Raw genomic sequence first — 18,680 nt, 5'->3', positions numbered from 1 at the left:
AGGGATAGATAGATGGAGGGATAGATAGAGGGATAGATAGAGGGATAGATAGATAGATAGATAGAAGGATAGATAGATAGATAGATAGATAGATAGATAGATAGATAGAGGGATAGATAGAGGGATAGATAGATAGATAGAGGGATAGATAGAGGGATAGATAGATAGATAGATAGAGGGATAGATAGAGGGATAGATAGATAGATAGATAGATAGATAGATAGAGGGATAGATAGATAGAGGGATAGATAGATAGAGGGATAGATAGATAGAGGGATATATAGATAGAGGGATAGATGGATAGAGGGATAGATAGAGGGATAGATAGAGGGATAGATAGATAGATAGATAGATAGAGGGATATATAGATAGAGGGATAGATAGATAGAGGGATAGATAGATAGAGGGATAGATAGAGGGATAGAAGGATGGATAGATAGATAGATAGATAGATAGAAGAATAGATAGAAGAATAGATAGAAGGATAGATAGATAGATAGATAGATAGATAGATAAATACAGATAGGTAGGTAGATAGAAGCATAGATAGAAGGATATATAGAAGGATGGATAGATAGATAAAATCATAGATAGATAGATAAATATAGATAGATAGGTAGGTAGGTAGATAGAATCATAGATAGGATAGATAGATAGAAGGATAGATAGATAGAAGGAGAGATAGATGGATGGATGGATGGATGGATGGATAGATAGATAAATAGATACATAGATAGATAGATACATAGATAGATGGATAGATAGAGGGATAGACAGACAGATAGATAGATAGATAGATAGAAGGATGGCTAGATAAAAAATAGATAAATAAATAGATAGATACATAGACAGATGATAGATATAGGATAGATAAATAGAGGATACATATAGATAGATATATAGATATTTTATATATTACTAAGCATATTTTGTCCTCTCTGGTAAACAAAGGGTTACAGCTCAGATAAAGTTGTTCCGAGTTAAAAAGAAAGGATAATGGGGGAACAGACCTGACATATTTTAGATTCCTGAAAAAAAGAGCTTGTTACCGGGCTCGTCCGTCTCTTGCGTATAATCAATGCGTTTTGCCATCTGTTTAAATATACACACTCACAAATAATTTCTTTCATGTCAGGCAAATAAAATGAATGAGGCTCAATTCAATGCAAATATATTGACCTGCAGCAATTATCATTTCCCGGGGCCACGAGCAGCACATGTTCGGCCATGTTTATACAAGGGTTCGATGATTGGCTCCATCGGTGGCTTCACATCCGATGTCTGCAGATGGCCAGATGTGCATGAAGTTATATGTAGAGGACATTTCTATTACAGGGATATTCCCATTACTAGGATGTAACATAGAAGAGGTTTTCCCACAATGTAAATATCACCAATCCAGGGGATACGGTATAAACATGTGACTCCTGGGACTATCGCATCATTACAATGGTTGTTCTGAGGAATAGGCTACACTTTACCATGGAAGACTGTTCCTCTCCATTTCTGAAATATGTCCCTGTCTTCCGTGCATGTATATCTAGTCTTAATAGCCAATGGGGTGTGGTGCTAAACTGTTCTCAGTGCGGAGCTTGTTAAAGGGGTTAACCAGGACTTTGGGTTTTTTTGACTATAGGGTTAACAACTTACAGTAGGCAATTGCTAACTGCCTGCCTGTTCTAGCCGGCAAAGATCTGCTCTAACTCAGATGGCAATTCTCCAACTTCAAGCCAACAGAGCAGCTCCTTCTCTTCTGCTCTGCTCTATCCATGGGGCATAACTGCCGACGTCCTACTGATTGACAGCCGGCTTCCTGCAGCATGGCGGCGAGGACCCGGCTATCCGAATGACATCAGCAGTGACGTCCCATCAACAGAGTGGAAGAGAAGATGCTGCTATGTCGACAGGACATCACCGGAAGAAGGGAAATCCTCGGTAGGAGAGGTCCATGACCATTCTGAACCCTACCAGATAATCAAAGAGCAGAGGAAGCAGTTACGGTACTTGGCCCTAGAGCCAAAAACTAAACAAAGTCCCAGAAAACCCCTTTAGAAACCGCATCCAGTTGATAAAAAGACAGAATTTACAGGGAAGAGTGGTTATGTCTCGGTAATGAAGAGGCAAAGGAACAAAATAAAAGCAATTCCGGATTCAGGAGAACAGCGGAATTTACGGAATTTATGGTACTCTTAAATGTACTCTAATTTGGTAAAAATCAAATGTTATAAAAAAAATGCAAATGTGAAAAATGTTTATACCTTTTCACTATTTTTGTGGAAAAAACAAGCATGAGAAAAAGGTTTTATAATATGTAAACTTTATCATTTCGACTATTTCTTCACCCCCCTCCCTCTTGAACTATTAAAAATAAACATTTCCAGAGCATATGATGTACCTGTAGCCAATTTTCCATTCATCCATCATACAGAATTTTGAGAATTATTTGCTTTGAAGGCTCCTTCTTACTAAATTGGATTCTTGTTCATACAAACAGCATAAAGGCAATCTGATTTCAAACACTTCTAATCAGTAAGTGGTGAAACTGAGGAGCATCAAAGCTTCTCCTGGCTGAACTGTCACAGCCAAGTTAATAGACGCCAGGGAAGAAATTACAGTCGGAAGCATGAAAGTCGTCAGAGAAATTGTTCTTCGACATTATTGAATGTTAATCCATATCAAACATTTGCCATTCTTCATGTTAATTTTTCCATGATGTTGCTGTCTCTTTGTCTTTGGTCTTCAAAGCCTTCTTCTCTGAAGGACATCAAGACCAAATCTGAGCCTTGTGGTCTCCAAGAGAAGATCTATAACACAATTCCCCATAACTATTATACTGATGTCTTTTAATGTGGCAGAGGGGCCTACCGGGCTTGGATGCAACTTTTACACCCCCTATTGGTAGGCTCCTGTCTTTTGAGGTCTTAAGAAAATTATGATTCTGTTTTGAGAGATGGAAAGCAGATATCTTTTTTTTCAAATATTGAAAACTATGTAAATTTACATTTTTGGTATGAGGGTAATCTTATACCCCATCCATCTTGAAGTCATAATAAAAATACTTTTTTTCTAATTTAAGGGTGATTTACAAAGAGCTCCACAAACATTTTAGTACAGGCCGTTCCAGCGTTCCAAATTAGATAGCCTCTTTAGGTTATCTTTAGGTTGTCTTTAGGTTTGTTCATAAGATGGACCAGGTAAAGGGCTTGCAAAAAAACCTGAAAACTCACAGTCACCCAACTGCTCGTTCCTGACTATCTGGCCCTCTTCTATTGGCTGTCTTCCTCATCTTCCTCTTCCATTCACTGTCATACACCCCATCTCCGGGCTTTTCACTTTAAGGACTCGCTCACACCAACGTATTAATCAGACGAGTGCTATCCAGTTTTATTGGATAGCACTCAGACCAGTGATATGTAGCAAAGCTGTGGTGAAGACAATTTTTTTTCTTATACCGATTCGGCGAGAGAATTAGAGAATGCTGCGATTTCCTGCCCAAATTGGACTATACTCATGTATTCAAGTCTAAGGGTGCATGGAAATCATCCGACTGCACTCAGATTTCATCTGAGTACAGTCCATTTTTCACAGACTCACAGAATGGAGAAGGTGGTGAAATTTTGTTCTCCATCTTCTCCTTAGGCCCGTTTCACACGTCAGTGAAAAAACTCACATTCTTCACTGACGTGTAAAACACGCACATGTCCCTCTGTGTTCTGTGATTCACGGCACACGTGGGTTGTCCATGTGCAATCCGTGATCCGTGATCCGTGATTCCACATGGACATTACTCACCTGCTTTCACTGCTGCTGTCCGTGGTGCTCTGCTCTGCAGCGTCCACCCACCGCTCTCAGCACCTATTTCCTGGTCGGCTTTTCCTGCTCTCATGAATATTCATGAGTCAGGCAGGAGCTGCCGAGAGCGGAGCAGGCACAGCGAATCGCAGGCAAGGTAAGTTGAAAATGTTTAATATTCAATATGTCAGTGATTTTCTGGTACGTGTTTCACTGATCACACATGGATCACACCATAGTGTGGTCCGTGGGTCATCAGTGATGCCAGGAAAAAACTGACTTGTCTCCGTGCAGAATCACGGCCACGGGTGCACGCTGCACGGAGACAAGTTCAGTGAAAAATCACTGATGTGTGCATAGACCCATTGACTATAATGGGTCTGCGTATGTCAGGGATTCTGGTACGTATAAAAAAAAGCACAAACGTACCAGAATCACTGACGTGTGAAAGAGGCTTTACAATGTGCTCCAATTCTCTCATCCTCAACCAGATCACTCTAAGCTGAGAGTCTGATCAAACTCGGATCAGAGTTAAGGGGGCTTTACACACTGCGATATCGGTAACGATATATCGTCGGGGTCACGTCGGTAGTGACGCACATCCGGCGCCGTTACCGACATCGCAGCATGTAACACAAATGAGCGACGATCAACGAGCACAAAAACGTGAAAAATCGTTGCTCATTGACACGTCGCTCATTTCCTTAATATCGCTGCAGCGACAGGTACCGATGTTGTTTGTTGTTCCTGTGGCATTACACATCGCTGTGTATGACGCTGCTGGAACGACAAACATCTCCTTACCTGCCTCCACCAGAAAAGGAGGAAGGAAGGAGGTGGGCGGCATGTTCCAGCCGCTCATATCCTCCCCTCCTTTTCTATTGGGTGGCGGTTCAGTGACGATGCTGTGACGTCGCTGTGACGCTGAACGAACCGCCCCCTTAGAAAGGAGGCGGTTCGCCAGTCACAGCAACGTTGCAGAGCAGGTATGTGCGTATAACGCTGCCGTAGCGATAATGTTCGCTACGGCAGCGATCACCACATATCGGCTGTACGATGGGAGCGGGTACTATCGTGCTCGGCATCGCTAGAATCGGCTAGCGATGTCGCAGCATGTAAAGTACCCTTTAGTGTCATTAGCATAATTGTACCGGATTCTCTCGAATCCTATGTCAAGACTTCTAGATGAGTCCAAGCCTCAGAAGTCACTGCACATCATGAGGTCATGAGGAAATAACAAGAAAAATCTTTATTGTTGCCAAAAATGTACACAGTATTATATATATAAATTTATTGAACATTCATTCTGCAACTTTATTGGAAATTAATTCTTGCACCTTTTCCTTTTCTCTTCAAAACTTTTCTTGATCCTTTTTCTCTTATAAAAGGCCTGCAGATCTTCTCTGTGAAGCATCCATTAGTCATCCCTCATCATGTTCACGTTCTATCTACCTTGGTATCGTTGTTCCATCTCATTGATATCCTAATGAAATCTTTCTCCTTGCTCTTCGCCTTCAGCACCAAGGTTTTCAGGAAAGTAATCCAAATGGGAATGTAAAAAATGTAACTTCAAATTCATCAGACATCCCAATGTTTCAACACGTTCTCCAAGATGGACTTACATTTTGGATCTTTGTTGTTTCCTAGAAATTTCTTCACAATTTATTTAAAGGAATTCCACTCCTTTTTGTCAACAGCTTTGTTTTTTGTTTCGAACATGCTGTCCTTCATGAGTTTCCAAATATCCGGACCCACAAAAATGCCTTCCTTCAGTTTTGCATTGGACAGTCCCTAAAACTTTTTACACAGTTACTTAAAAGTCTCTCCTTCTTTTGGTAGAGCTTTCACAAACTGCTTCATCAGTCCAAGTGTAATGTGGAGTGGTGGAAGGAGAACTTTAGTGGGATCAACTAAACTTTCCACAACTATGTTCTTGAGTCCAGGTTGCAAAGATGTTCTCGATGGCTAACTTGTTTTGGCTTCAGTGCTGAGTACTATACCGGCTGTCCCTTTCACACAATAAGCATGGGTACTTTGTGTGTCCCCTTGCTGCCCAAGGAGCAAAGCGAGAACATTCAGATCCCCACATATTGACCATTCTTGATCCTTGTAGATTCTTGAGCATAAAGTCTAAATTCTCATAGCTTCCCTTCAAGTGCACAGAATCCCCTAGAGTCACTGAAGTCTACTTGCTGCCATTGTGCAGTAGAAGCTTTCAGACTTTTTTTGGATGAATCAATTAAGAATCTCCACTATCTCACATTGTACTCAATGTTCAATGTTTCCTATCAGCCAACGGACTTGAGCAAACTAAATTGGGAGAGAAAAGGCACAATAGGGTCTTACCCGATTTACTGGGTAAAAAGTATAAAGAAGTGGTGCACTCAGCTGATCGGGTTGTGCCAGTCGCAACTCCTTCAGTAGCATAAGCGAGTGCCTAAGTGGTCCAGCAGCAGCCCTGTTGTACAAATGGAACATCAACTTCGGAACTGGAGGACAACAGGTTTAGCGCCGCGCTTGAAGACCACGGACATCAGTGTTGAACACATAATTCTTTCATTTCATTTCATTCCTACGCGTTTCGGAGACCACAACTGCCTCTTTCTTCAGGGAAAAGAACTTTACAGTCCCTTCAAGTGCACAGAATCCCCTAGAGTCACTGAAGTCTACTTGCTGCCATTGTGCAGTAGAAGCTTTCAGACTTTTTTTGGATGAATCAATTAAGAATCTCCACTATCTCACATTGTACTCAATGTTCAATGTTTCCTATCAGCCAAGGAATATCACTGCAATACACTAGAGTAACGTCTTGCGAAAATTCTGGAAGGCATTCCTTTTTGGAATCCTATGGAGTTAATGTTTGTGGAAAAAAACTGTACAAGATGGAATTTTTTCGATATTTTTACTGAATGCAGAAAGTATATAAAGTACATTTCTCACTTTTCAAACTATTTTACCCTTGCATGCCTGTGGAATTAGTTTTCCTTTATTACTCCCAATACTGAGATCCTTATAAACCCCACAAAATATTAACTCAATCTGGTTTTTTCCTGATATTTCTTTTAAGAACTTAATACTGTTGTAGTTACATTAGATTTTCCGAAATGACTCTTATGCTGTACCGATTTCTTTTTTTTTTTTGTGTCGGGAAAATACAAGTCAGCCAGTTCATTTGTAACAGAGAAAGGACGAGCGCTTCATGGTTACACAATCCTTAACTGGAGATAGATGAGTGCAGTACAACCAAATATTCTTCTATCATCACTTATATCATATAGCCAGACATCACATGTATATAAATGTCAACCTTGAGAACAAGAGAGATGGTCCTTTGCCTGACTTGTTGTGCCTAATGGAAATTGTTGTCCTTGTCTACACTCATTATCAAGGTGATGTCTACTCAAGTAGAGTAGAACAAAAAGATTTGCTCCGGCATTCCATTTGGTACCTTGTAGTAGTGCGAACTTCCTTGGCCAGTATTCGAATGCCGGCATCCTGGACGCCTCTTGTGATTTCTATACCCCTGTGACATCATGACGTTGCATGGACTTGGTGAATAGGACTCACTTGATGTCATGACATATTCACAAGAGGCTCCTAGGCACATACAAGTGCCGACCAAGGAAGTTCACACTTCCTTGGTAAACCTTCCACTTTTCCAATGTAAATAACAGATCAAGGTCCTGCTAATATTTTTACTCAACTTTAGACTCAAGACTTTGGCTATCAGCCCATTGTCATGGATTGTCGTAGCAGTCCTGGCAAACAAATGATTTTTCTGGGGAAAGTTTTTATTACCCATAAAAGTGGCCTTCAGGAGACTGTTCATGTGGTAAATGGACAATCTGAGTCTACCAGAGGAGCAGAGGCATTTCTAAACTTGTCTATATGTATTAAAAGGGTGTAGAGTTATTAGTTACTCCTTAGTTAGTCCTCAATTATTAATTGTAAGGTGAGCTTTAAAGCTTTCATCTTTGGTGAACCCATTTGAAGGATCTGGTTCTTCCTCAACTATTAGCCAAACAGTTGTAGTAACTTATATGACCTGGTTGTTTTCTTTTGGTTCATCATTGTTATATTATTACTTTCCATCCCGCAAAACCTATAAAAACATGGTCCTGCTGCCTCTACCCCTCTCTTCCCACAAGTTAAAACTGCTTTTGGTGAATATACGAGTCTAATATGTTGAGGAACTGTCACAATTCTACGAAATTTGCCATAAATACTAGGGATGATCGAATACCTCATATATTCAGCTTCGCGAATATTTGCCGAATAGGTCGCCGCTATTCGACTACTCGCGAATATTCGATGCACAATGTAAGTCTATGGGAAACCCGAACAGCAACTATTCGGGCTTCCCTTAGACTTACATTGCGCATCGAATATTCGCATAGAGGTGACCTATTCATTGGATATTCGAGAAGCCGAATATTTGAGGTATTCGATCATCCCTAATAAATAACTTTCTCAGTGGCGGATTCATAGTGATCAGCATTCTGCCAGCACTATAGGCACAGGAGCTTCTTTTCCCTCACTTCCCAGTATGTATTGCACATGTATTAGTCCAAAAACTGAAAGCTCACCCCTATGTCTGTCTGCAGTTTGACTGATAGAAGAGCAAAAGTAAAGAGGCAAAGACCTGTTCCCTGCAATTCTTTTATGTCAAGGTTAATTGATTTGTCTTAATCCTCCTAGAGACTAAATAACATTATGAAATTTGTACACTGAATGGTTAATTTTTTATTTGATCTGTTCATTTGTGTTTCATTTTAGGTCACAGGAAAGCAAAAACTGTGAAAATCCAAGAGGAAGGAGAAAGCATGCCAAGCAGTATCGAAGCTACAGGAACAACAGTCCATTAGCGACAAACCTACATAGGTTTGTTTTCAAATCATCGTTTCCTTAGGAGGACTGACGGTTATGTTTCACGTCATCTACTGTCTACAAAAATAAACATAAAATTCTCAAAAAATGAAGTAACCGACAAATATATGAACCAAAAATCTCGGAGCTTATCAATGAGGTGTCTTGGTATTGAAGAAATACTATAATTCGTGTCTTTGACCCAAACCCATTCATCATTTGCGATTAAGATTTTCAGAACATGTGAAAGAGTCCCCTAAGGATTCCTCTTTCCTAACTCTAAATCTTCTAAACAAGAAGTAGAAAGGAAGAAGCCATGATGCTGAAGTCCAATACAGTCCACCAGAGCCCGTTGAATGGGTCCATTGATGCTGATGGTCTTCCCAGTGGAATTGAGCATGAATCATGGCATACTACCTTACATGAGTTTCCAGAGATGGAAAATAATAATAATAACAACAACAGTGAGGAACCAAAAGAGAACGACCAGGTCATAGAAGTTACTACAGCTATTTGGGCAATAGTTGAGGAAGAACCAGATGAGCCTTCAAATGGATTCACCAGAGATGAAGAAGACTCCAAGCCAGTGGAGGCCCCTTTGAAATTAGATCCTGTTCCTATCAAGACAGGTGAAAATGACCTTCAATGGAAAATTGTGCAAAACACCAAGCTTGTGGCTTCTGTACCAAAGTCAAGGAAGATTCGTAAGTTCAATCACAAACCTTATTAAATTATTCACTAATTATGTTAGGGTTGAGAATTTAGGAAGAGTGAACCCAAATGATAAAGGGCTCGTATCAGACTCTTGATACCTGGGGATCGAACTTGAATACATCTGTGTCCGAGTTTGGAGCTTGGATGCTGTTCATATGCTAATAACGATTGTTGAAAGCCTGCAGCACAGCCAATCAACAAGCTTTTCGGCATGCAGAAGATGCCTATATGGTGGTAGGAACAATAAATACATTCTTTTTAAAATGACGTGGGATCCGCCCACTCTTTGCTAACCGGCGCAGGTAAAGTAGACAGCTGCGGGCTGCAGCTCCCAGCTGTCTGCTTTACCTTGGCTACTTATCAGAAATAAGGGGGAGCCTACTCTGTTTTTAATTTTTTTTAAAAAATGGGTCCCTCCTGTTTTTCGTAACCAGCCAAGGCAAAGCAGACAGCTGGGTGCAGGTATTATCAGGCCCATGGTTATTTGGCTCTTCCCAGCCTAAAAATAACAGCCCACTGCCACCCTAGAAGTGGCGCATCCTTTAGATGCACCAACTCTGACACTTTGCCCGACTCTTTCCAAATGCCCTGGTGCAATGGCAATCTTGGTACTACTTTTGGGGTTTATGTCAGCTGTGAATTGACAGCTGGCATCATACCCATGGGTTAGTAAAAGAGAGTCATGTATCAAACACCCCCATTGCTAAGTATAGCATTACAAAGTACACACACATTTGCACACAGAGAAAAAAATGTGTTTTTTTTAAAAAAGACTCCTCCACATTATTTTGTTCACCAGCTGATTAATTTAAAAAAAATCTTTGAAGTTCCAATATAATCCAATGGTGTAATACCCCACAACTTCCACAGAATCCTATAGAATTTCCTTCACAGAACGTGGCTCTATAGGTCACTCCTGGTCAGCGGCAGACCTAAAATTTCTCATGAGAAATTCCAGGCTGCCAATGACCGGGAGGAACCTATGGAGTCTCGTCCTGAGAACATTCTCCATATGAAGCTCCATAGGATTTGATAGACATAGTGGAACCACACACCATTAGATTACGCTGGGACTTTCAGGATTTCTTTTGACTTAATAATATTCTGAATGAGGGAGCGTGGGTGAATCTTTATTCCAAAAAACTATTTTTTCTCTGTGTGTGTATTTTATAACTCTATACTTACTGGGTTAATAATGTGAGTGTCTGATAAATGCCTCAGCTGTCAATCCATAGTTGACATCAGCCCCAAAAGTATTACCGGGATTGCCATCGCACCAGGGCAATTGGGGAGAACTGGCAATGTGTCTGAATTATTGCATCTAATGGATGCGCTATTTTTGGGGCAGCTGCGTGCAGCGTTTTTTAGGCTTGGAAGGGCCAAATAACTATGGGCCTTCCCAGCCTTATAATACCAGCCTCCAGCTGGGTGCTTTACCTTGGCTGGTTATCAAAAATAGGGAGAACCCCATGTAATTTTTTTAAAAAAAGTATTCACTATCCACATTTGTTTACAAGGCATTTGCTACCATTTTGCTTCTGTTTGCAGCTTCCTAGCCCTTACTACGATTATTTTACTGCACAAATGTTTGGGTCCCCATTGACTTATATTGGGTTTGGGGTCCAGGGTCAAGCTTGAGTCAAGTTCGGGTCCGAACCAATCTTTTAATTAAAGTCCATCCAAACCTGGTGAACCCAAACTTTCATGGATCCACTCATCCCTATTGAGAACTAATTTAATATTAGAAACAAATAGGCAAATAATTTACACCAGAACTCCATACTCTGTTGACGGGAACGTGAAGGTATGGTTCAATCAAGGTTTTACGTCGATCATATAAAATAATGTAAACAATATATATTACCAGGGCTACCAGTGCCTTGTTTATTAGTATTAACTGTAATAGAGAAATAAACGATATGGGATCTACTGTATATAACAGAAGTCAATTGTTCTTCCCTCTGAGGCTTTTCCTTCTTCTCAGCATGTTCATCTGACACAAGGTTTTCCTTTTAAGTAGTAAAATGCATGTACAGTAACGTTTGTAGACATAAGCATTCAGCTGTTGGAAATCGGGTCAACTATAAGTCACGACCCTGGAAGTAGTATTCATTGAAAACATCTAGTAAAAACTGTTCTGTATACTGGCCCACACCTAAGGGGTAGATCTCAAAGATTCCGATACAAACCACATTGGATAGGTATCCTCATAATATTATAAGGATTATGAGTTTGTCATCCAATAAAAAACCCACAAGGTTAGGAAAAGTTACTTCTTTTTGCCACATGAAGGAAAGTGATAGCCTTAAAGCCACAGTGAAACATCAATGATCGTGATTGTTGCAAGGACTGTGCAAGCATCTAGCAGTGCTTGTGTGGTCCCACCAAACATTGACTTTCCAGATATTCTAAGATTATGGTTTATAAATATATGTCATGAAGAATATCATGTAATGACATGTACAAAGCTACTGAATATTTTGTCTTCTTGGCTAAGAGATGGTGCTAGCTGTGTCACACACTTTAAGACTGTGATACTATTTTTTTTTAACCATATCATCTCAAAGTCATCATAGCACTCTCTGCTCGGAACAAAAATTTGATTCAGATTAAAGAACTTGAAGCCATATTCTTCTTGTTCTTACAATGGAGAACTTTGAGTCATGATGTTTAGATGGAGAACATGGACTTGATTGTCACAGAGAAGGTTCAGATCGAGAATGCAGTATTCTTTTTATGATGAAGACCTTGTTACTTAATTCAAAAACTTGAAGCCATGTTCTTCATGTTGAGAAATTGAACCATTATCATGGCGTGGACTCGGGGAGAGTCCAGCGTGAGCCAAAACACACAATGACAAGGGTAACACCACGACAAGCAAGGGGTACATCGGGGACACTTTAACAATGGTGGGCCCTAGCGCTAGTCAGAGAGAAGATGGGCACCTCCTCCATTTCCCTGCCGCTGTACCCTGCACTGCTAGCTAGTCCCTATACAGGTTCCTCACCTGTTGCCGAGCAGGAACCTGAAGTCCTGAGAAGACCCTACAATAGTACCTGGTTAGGGAGTGGGCAGGTGAAGGATGCTAGCTCTACCACTGCACTAAAACAACACACCAGGAAAGATAGACAAGACAGGGGGAAACACAACAACAGACCGCTGCAGTAGGCACCAAGACTTCAGCCACACCAGTAACTCTGCAATCGGTTTCAACAGCTCCTTCAACCTCCAAGACTAGCAGCCAAAGGAATCAAGACTAACCGGCACCCTCTGCTAGTAGCAGAGGGTATATTATGGAAGTGGGAATGGTCCCAAACCAGAAACACCTGAGCTGGTAATTGGCCTGTTTGCTGGCAAGGAATACTGCCATTAACCCTACAACTGCCACAGGAAAAAAAAAACGCCTTTAAATAGCAGAGTCTAACAGGGGAAAAGTTAGACTCAGACCCAAAACCTGTCACTAAACTTTTATAACAGAGAGAGAATGGCGACAACCATATTGTTCTTCTAGTGAACTCACAGCCTTGTTCTTCAGGTGGAGAACTTGGAGCTACATTTTTCAGTTGAAGAATTCTGAGGTACAGTATGTTCTTCAGATGGAGAACTCTTGTTTTTCTGGTGGAGGGCTTGGATTCTTGCTCTTCAGATCGAAAACTTGGAGCTTTGCTCTTCAAGTGAAACTTGGATCTTTGTTCTTCAGGTTGAGAACAGGGAACCTTGACAATCACCAAACTGTTGACACATTCCGAGTGATGGTTCTGTTGTTACCCTTAGTTCAAATACAAATTATGTAGCGTACATGAAAATACATCCTTCATGTGATGGGAAAATGTCATTTATTTGGTATCCTTTTGAAGGCCTTGCAATGTCCAAGCCAGAAAATTTGAAAAGTTTATCACTATAGGCTATATTTCTAGTTTATTGGATTAAGACATATATTTCCATCCTTTGATAACGTTTACGTTACTAACTGACTCATCAAAAACTTGAGCGTTCCATTGTATGGGTCTTTACTTCCAGTCTGTCTTTACACTGTCATATTTTTTTAACCCAAAAAAAGCGCTAGGGCTTATTTTCGGGTTGGTCTTTTTCTTGGGAAATCACAGTTGGGGGTTAGTTTACCCCCTCCCCACCCAACAAAAAAGTAGACCACCCCTTCCAGGAGAATCATACTTAACAGACCCCAGATGTCTACGTGGCTCCCAGGTTCTCCTGCGATCTTCAGTGGGTGCTCCTAGCGGGTCTGCTGTATGCTGCCTCCCCTGCTTATGGCCACACACTCACATACAGCAGATTGCATACACACACTCATACTCATCCACACACACTCATACTCAGCCACACACACTCATACTTATACACACATCAGATTGCACACACAAGCCCTCATCAGATCGCACACACACACTCACCACATCTGGCGATACTGATTGTTTCCGGCCGGCAGGTGAAGATGGGACCCAGTGCAGTGGGACCCATCCATGCGTTCCACCGCAGGTCCTTCATACATTCCAATGCAGGTCCTCGTGCTCCACTCCATATATATATATCCCATGCATGTGGATCATCTTGTTTATCTTGTTGCATTAATATCTATATGCATGTACTCTCCACTATCTTCCCTGCACCTGGCATACATATGTTACTGAAATGGAATTGTTTAATGTGTGCGGAGAAACCGGTGAAAGCATCTCACCAATCCCTGCCAATATTTAATCCCTTGATATGTTGCTAAACAAAATAAAATAAAGTATGTGAATATCTAAGTACGGTAAATGTCCTAAAAACAATACGAAACCATCTAAGATCTAACTAGAAGCAGATCTTTTTTTGATGTCCGAAAGAAGACAAAAAACTATCAACCACCACCATTATAATTGTTTTTGACATACAGTCAACTTGAGACTGTTCCATAAATTCCATACTGATAATATTTCAGTTGATATCTTGTTTTTAGATACTGTCTATTTTATTGTGTTGTGGCAACACTTTGACAGCTATAAGTATTTCTGCCCAGTGCACATTGCCAGAACATCAAAAGATCATCATTTTGGCTTACGTTGGGATGTTGAGCAAGAGACAAAGAAGATTAAAAAATCTGTAAACCCTAGCCAATGTCTTGCACTAGACATTGCCTTTTTACTAATCTATATTGAGACAGTCATGTTCACAACCCCCCTATATCTGAAAGGAAGGAACCATCTTCATGAATGGATAGGATAACCTACTGACCAATAGGATTTATATATCTGAGAGGTCCCTTATTTTCCCAAGTTGATGATGCTCCCCAGGGCCGGCTCCAGGTTTTTGTGGGTCCTGGGCGAAAGAGTCTCAGTGGGCCCCATCCACACATAGACATACACAGATACATACCCATACAGTCATACGTACACATATATATTTAAAGAGAAATTCACAAAAACACACATAAATAGACATAAATCTAGACACAGTCATATACACTGACATACATAGATACACATCATATATGCACACACAGACACATTAGAGATATTTCTAATATTGGGAAGCCGGCAACAGCCTCATTCACTTCCCCGCTTGTCTCTCATCCAGCTCCTCCTGGGCATGTGTCTGTGCCACGCTTATTGGTGGCCATCTCTAACAGACATGGCCGCACATAGAGCACACTGACACTGCTGTATATACATCACAAGAGAGGCTGGGGACATACACATTACTGGGGGGCATACATATTACTGAGGAAAGGGGTATACAGCAATGGGGGGCATACAGCTCTAGAGGGGGCAGTGGCTCTGGGGTGAGGGGACAAACAGCTCTGAGGTGTGGGGGTGACATGCAGCTCTGGGGGTATACAGCTCAGGGAGGTATACAGCACTGGGGTGGGGGGACATACAGCTCTGAGGGGGTATACAGCACCGGGGTGGAGGTGACATACAACTCTGGGGGTATAGTAGTATGCAGTTCCCATATTCCTCCATATAGTGTTATGAAGCCCACAAAGTCCTCCATATAGTATTATGTAGCCCCCATGTAGTATTATGCAGCCCCCATATGGCAGTATGCAACCCCCATATAACTTTAAGCAGCCCCCAAATAACACAGTGCAGACCCAGATAGCATTAGACACCTTCATGTAGTATACAGCTGCCATATAGCAGTCTGGACCCAGATAACATTAGGCCCCCTCATGTAGTATACAGCCGCCATATAGCACAGTGCAGACCCAGATAGCATTAGTCACCCTCATGTAGTATACAGCCCGTATATAGCACAGTGCAGACCCAGATAGCATTAGGCACCCTCATGTAGTATACAGCCTGTATATAGTACAATGCAGACCCAGATAGCATTAGACACCCTCATATAGTATACAGCCCCCGTATAATTTAATGCAACCTCATGGTCATCTGGCCACCACGATTAGGCTGGTTTCACATCAGCATTTTTTTGCGTAGTGGCAAAAAAACACAAAGCGCATATCACTGGATCCTGCAGATGGAATGTCCAACGCATGCAACCGCTATTGTTATTTACCGGATCTTGGATGCAGCGGTACACAGGATTTATCGTCCTGCACTGGAGTCAGCTGATAGGCAGTCAGCTGAACTCCTAATGTGACAGTCCGCACACGCTGTGGATGCATGCTGCGGATCACGTGTGGGGGCTGTGTAGTCAGGAGTTCAGCTGAATTCAGTTCTGCTGACTCCAGCGTCGGCCAATACTTGTTTTATGTACCGCTGCATCCATCGCAGCGTGTGCAGGCTGTGAGGTCATCTGAGTGCGGCCAGCAATGGAGTCAGCTGATCTGAACTCCTGACCTCATAGCCAGCAGAACAAGTAATGAGATCAGCTGACTCCACTGTTGGCCAATTACTTTTTCTATGTACCGCTGCATCCATCGCAGAGTGTGCAGGCTGTGAGGTCATCTGAGTTCAGATCAGCTGACTCCAGTGGTGGCCAAACTCAGCTGACCTCACAGCCCACACACGATGCGATGGATGCAGCGGTACATAGAAAAAGTAATCGGTCAACACTGAAGTCAGCTGATCTGATTACTTGTTCTGCTGGCTGTGTGGTCAGAAGTAGGGATGAGTGAGCAGTAAAATGCTCAGGTGCTCGATGGAGGAAGCCCATGTCGATTTTTTTTTTTTTAAATTCATTAAAAATGAAAAAACAAAAACAAAACCCCCCAAATACATAACCCTAACCCTTTAGGTTAGGGGTAAAAAAAACTACCTGGGCTTCGCCATATTTTTGTATGCTAGCCAGGTACAGCAGGCAGGTACGGGCTACCCCCAACCCCCAGCTTCCTATTTGTACCCGACTGGGAACCAAAAATATAGGGAAGCCCTTTTTTTAATTATTTCATGAAATAATTAAAAAAAAAAAACGACGTGGGCTTCGCCCAATTTTTGTGTCCAGCCAGGTGCAACTAGGCAGCTGGGGATTGGAATACACAGTGCAGGGTGGCCCAAGCTCTCTGTCCCCCCTCCCGCTGCAAATTGCAGTCCGCAGCCACCCCAAAAAATGGCGTGTTCATAGAAGCGCCATCTTCTGGTGCTGTATCCAACTCTTCAGCAGCCAGAGATTCTTAATGTCAAGCCAAGTTTGACCCAGCCATTCAGAATCTCCAATAAAGGTTTAAAAAAACAAACAACACACAGAGAAAAAAAAAGAGAGGGAGAGATATCAGCTGATGGCTCTTAAAAGCCGGCCACTGGCTGATCAGCTGATCGCTCATATAAGCCGTCCGCCGGCTGATCAGCTGATCGCTCATTAAAGCAGGCCACTGGCTGATCAGCTGATTGCTCCCATAAGCCGGCCGCCGGCTGATCAGCTGATTGCTCATATAAGCCAGCTGCCGGCTGTTCAGCTGATCGCTCATATAAGCCGGCCGCCAGCTGATCGCTCATATAACCTGACCGCCAGCTGATTGCTCATATAAGCTGGACCCCAGCTGATCGCTCATATAAGCCGGCCGTTGGCTAATCAGCTGATCGCTCATATAAGCTGGCCACCGGCTGATCAGCTTATCGCTCATATAAGCAGGCCGCTGGCTAATCAGCTGATCGCTCATATAAGCTGGCCACCGACTGATCAGCTTATCGCTCATATAAGCCGGCCGCTGGTTGATCAGCTGATCGCTCATAAAAGCTGGCCGCCGGCTGATCAGCTGATCGCTCATCACACATTGTACATACTCACTTCTCCTTGTTCCCCCGCTACTCCGGTCTCCTGAGCACGCCCACTGCTGTCGCTCTGACCTCACTGCAGGTACGCAGTGGTGACGTCACCGCGCTCCGCTGCAGAGCTGTCAGAGATCCGACAGACACAGCGGGAGAATGATGAGAGAGGAGCTCGCAGCTCCATCTCTCATCATTGCTTTCAATTGTATCGGCACCTGCGATGCCGATACAATTGAAAGTGCAACCCTCGGCGGGGGGCGGGGAGGCCGGTGACAGCGATGGCACCAGGTCCCCCTGCCACTGCGAGTATACTCCCTGGCAACCCAGGGCCCCGGCATTTGACCGGGTTTGCTGGGTGCTGACGCCGGGCCTCCTACTGACCAACAGGAAGGGTATGTCCAAGAGGTCCCCTATTTTCCCAAGTTGATGAGGCTCCAGTCCACATGACCCATGTACCTTTCCTATAATCTACCCTTAGAGCAGTTATTTTCTCAGCAAAGTGCCTAACTGGAAACCTCCTCGTCTTCTGGAGTTGTGTTCTTTCTTTGATTTGGAGAGTAACTGTCGTCTATAAAACTTGAAGATGATGCTCATCACAGTTGTCCTCCTAGAACCTTTTAAAGGTGGTCTACTTAGCTTATTAGTAACAAAAGCAGTTCTATATGGAAATGCCCTATTATTGATAAATATTCACCCTAGGACGGTTTTCTTTGATTTTCACTTATGGATGGTCGGAATCCAAACTAATTTTGCCTTTATCTTAGGGATGAGCAGATTGATCCACAGAGGATCGAGTTTGAGTCGATTATTCATGGTTTCATCTTAATTCGATCACTTTGAGATTTGATTCTCAGATCAGAAAAAAAGAAGAAAAAATTACCCGGCACAATGTCTCAAATTTTGTGAGGTCTCGCGGGACTCCATATTTGGCCCTGCATCTATGACATCTTGCAGATTATACAACCTTCTACAGTGGCGGTTAGTACCTGGAACATCACAGATCAGAGGTTCCCAATGGAGCCCAGTGTTTACGGCAGGGTTGCCATCTCCAGATTCACCGTGCAAGTCTCTCTCTCCAGTTGAGTTTAAAGTCTTATGGTTAGCATGGTCCTCTTTCTCCTCTCCTTCCAGTTTATGTTA

The 18,680-nt window shown here is 42.4% G+C and overlaps 1 protein-coding gene across 1 annotated transcript in view; it reads left to right on the top strand.

Moving 5' to 3' along the window:
• The window catches only part of SYNPO (synaptopodin), a 154,027-nt gene that overhangs the window by 50,140 nt on the left and 85,207 nt on the right, over window positions 1-18,680 (top strand). The window contains exon 2 of the mRNA XM_075344345.1: window positions 8,569-9,362. Within this exon, the coding sequence (XP_075200460.1) occupies window positions 8,975-9,362 (388 nt within the window). The 5' untranslated portion in view covers window positions 8,569-8,974. The remainder of the gene's footprint in view (window positions 1-8,568; window positions 9,363-18,680) is intronic.

Source organism: Anomaloglossus baeobatrachus, chromosome 4 (genome assembly GCF_048569485.1).
Source record: "Anomaloglossus baeobatrachus isolate aAnoBae1 chromosome 4, aAnoBae1.hap1, whole genome shotgun sequence".
Classification (NCBI taxonomy): Eukaryota; Metazoa; Chordata; class Amphibia; order Anura; family Aromobatidae; genus Anomaloglossus; species Anomaloglossus baeobatrachus.
This window is presented reverse-complemented; position numbering and strand designations above follow the sequence as displayed.